The sequence below is a fragment of the Bremia lactucae genome, linkage group LG14 (assembly GCF_004359215.1).
Source record: "Bremia lactucae strain SF5 linkage group LG14, whole genome shotgun sequence".
NCBI classification, from domain to species: domain Eukaryota; phylum Oomycota; class Peronosporomycetes; order Peronosporales; family Peronosporaceae; genus Bremia; species Bremia lactucae.
Window position 1 is genome coordinate 1237371 of NC_090623.1, and position 2944 is coordinate 1240314.

The 2944-nt window shown below is 45.2% G+C and overlaps 2 protein-coding genes across 2 annotated transcripts; both read right to left on the minus strand.

Annotated features, from left to right (window-relative positions):
* Positions 1 to 1382: 1382 nt before the first annotated feature.
* Positions 1383 to 2211, minus strand: CCR75_009380 (uncharacterized protein; the record flags this gene model as incomplete). The annotated part of the gene is made up of 2 exons (XM_067967421.1): positions 1383 to 1684; positions 2097 to 2211. 2 exons carry the CDS (start codon positions 2209 to 2211, stop codon positions 1383 to 1385), a joined length of 417 nt encoding a protein of 138 aa, XP_067816497.1.
* Positions 2212 to 2214: 3 nt separating this feature from the next.
* CCR75_009379 (uncharacterized protein) lies at positions 2215 to 2717 on the minus strand (the record flags this gene model as incomplete). The annotated part of the gene is made up of 2 exons (XM_067967420.1): positions 2215 to 2447; positions 2564 to 2717. 2 exons carry the CDS (start codon positions 2715 to 2717, stop codon positions 2215 to 2217), a joined length of 387 nt encoding a protein of 128 aa, XP_067816185.1.
* Positions 2718 to 2944: the final 227 nt, after the last annotated feature.

Consider the following 2944-nt stretch of genomic DNA (forward strand, 5'->3'; position numbering starts at 1 on the left):
GAATGTCTGGTTCGGGAGCACTAGACTCTGTCCTCCCGAGACTACCATACATTGTCTCGGTGCAATCAGGCTTCGGCTTGGAGCCATCAGATTTTGGCTTCGAGCCATCAGGCTTTGGCGGATGCTTTAAAACGTGCCGCTTTAATTAGGAAGTGGAAAAATCCTCGTAGTGATCGAACGGTCGGAGACGCCCATATAAAACGTAGGATGAGTACGCATCCAACGAGGCAGCTTGATCGTGTACGCATTGCCTTGGCGGTAGAGTACGCGAAACGGGCCGATATATCTGGGCAGTAAGTTATTACTGCCCACATTCCTCACTTCATGTTTTGGTAGGTTTAACGCAGACAGTAGGACTTAATCATTAACAGTAAATGAAATAATGTTTGCTCTTCCATTTTTATCATACTTCCATTTTTGATCCACCGCATCAACGATGAACTCCCTTTCGAAACGGACCACTGCTTCTCTAGCCAGCAGGAATTCTTCTTCTGACTCGGTTTGTTTTTGTCTTCAGTGCGACCGGTGCGCACTGCGGAGATGTCATTCTCCTCTTTAGTGAGAACAATAATGCTCTCACTAATTTTATTGTTTTCAATGCTGAGTATTTTAGCATCATTCCCAACGCAATAATATTCTTATCGCTATTACTGAGTTTGTCCATTTAACATTAACAGAATCAACATCGGTATCCTTCGCTTTGACCGTAGAGTCAATGCGTGATGGGAAAAAGCTAGATTGTTGTGTGCTCGGTTCGAGCGAGTCCCTTTTCCCTTGAATAAGAGCCACTCTCAAACAAGATGTACACGTGAATGGCTTACACGATCCACTTAAAGCGGTGTGTGGTTTACTGTGGCATGCGCCGTAATGTTGTTAATGGCAAATTCTGCCATCGGCAAGAACTCGCTCCAACTCTTTAGCGAGTAAAAGTATCCGCGAAGTCAAAATGTCGTGGCAACAAAGACAAGCTCAGCCTTTAACAGTGGTCGACTCCATGACTGCAGCAAGATGAACCATCTTGCTGAAACGATCAACAAGCACAAAAAGTACAATTATTGTTGTGATCGTTTTCGGGAAATCCGAAGACGAAGTCCATTGAAGCGGACTACCAAAACTCTGCCGAATCAGGCAGAGGTTGCAATGGAGCACGGGTAAAGCACTGGGCTTCAGCCGTTGACAAACTTCGCAAGCACGTATGTACTTGCGGATGAATTTATATTGGTGTCGCCTGTAGGAAATGCGGCTTAGCGTGACACAAGCTTTCTCACGTCCACGATGACCACTTATTGATGCACCAAGACACTCATATATGATGCAAAAACGCAAATTATCTTTGGGTAGGGATGACGACAATCGGTAACAAAGGTTCAGTTTGCGACAAATTAAGACGCTTTTAATAAGATACTTCCTGTTTTTGGTTGCCCGAAACTGGAGAGTGTCGGAGCATTCTGCAATAGCGACGGAGGAAATGTTTGCTGCTTCGTCTTGGAATTGAAATGATCAATATCGTGCATGCTAAGCCATTCATTCAGCACATCGCGCAGTGTATGAATCTCACCGTACTGCAAGAGAATTCCCCTCTTATGGCACGCAAATTCTAGTTTACGTAGAGACAAGTCGTCGACACCTCCTGTCAGTAGCTGTTGATCATCGCATACAGCACCTCCATTCTTCGATAAAGCCTCTTCTCAAATTGTGCTTTCATTAGCAATCTAATAAGCAAAGAAAAGCTTCGAAATAAAGCCGCGCCCTCGGCTAATACGTGAATATGTTCACTCGAGATGACTGAAAGTGTTGCAGGGCCTTCTCTTTAGCATTAAGTAATACTCGGTCACCGATCTCATAAAAAAAATACAGTTCTGTCTTAGCATCCGCTTCTTCCTTTTATTTATTTTGGCTATCAGCCATTATACCCCGCATATTTCGCAAGACATTCCATCGCGTTGCAAGAAAACTCGCTAACAAAGAACGGCACGACGACCATTTTCGTGGGCCGTAGGCCAGTCTTGCCGCTCTTCTTGGCAATCGCTAGCATCTCTTGCAATGTGTCATTTTTGTGCTTGATTTGTTGTAGCAGCTAAAGAAGCTTTGGATACGTCTTATATCTTGCTTCCACGTTCTTTTGGAGGAATTGTGTCCTTTGATCAGGCCGCCAGAATTGCCAGGGGAGTAATTGCTTAGGTAACTGGTAGCCGAGCAACGGCGCCGCATTTCCTAGAATATGCGCGCAGGGAAATACTTGAAGAGATGAATATTTGAGAAGGTCTCAGAAAGCTTGGCGCAGCAAAAGCATTTCGCGACGTGAGGTGCATTTGGCCCTTCGCCTCCTTCATGCGGCAGCACAAAGCCCATACTTTTTTTTAGTGAAACATACCCTTTGTTCCAGCTACAAATGGCTGTAGCCACTTCAGCTGCTTTTGTACGGCAATAGCTCGTTAGGAGTTGAGCTTACTTAGCGCATGCTGAAACGAAGTTGCCGTTCAATACGACAGTGTCGACGTAAGAAGAGCTGCATTATTATTGCTCTTGAAATGTATTTTTCGAACAGTCGTAACAAGCTGACGCAAAGTCGTGTACGTAACGACACCCATCAAAAACGGCATGTGTACTGGTCCGACTCGTGCGACGACGCCTGAGTCATTATACACAAGATCAACAATCAGAACACCTGCCGTGCACGTGTACTGGTCCGACTGGTGCGACGACGCCAAAGTCATTACACAAAAGATCAACAACCAGTACACCTGCCGTGTTTAAAGGGCGTCGAGACGTAGGCGACTCTGCATCAGCTTGTTACTACTGTTAAAAAAACGTTTCTAGAGCAATAATAATGTTGCTCTTCTTGCGTCGACACAGTCTAATTGTACGGCCACCTCCTTTCAGCGTGCGCTTAGTAACTTCAACTCTTAGCGAGCCATCGCCTTTCCGAAAGCTGCGAACAAGA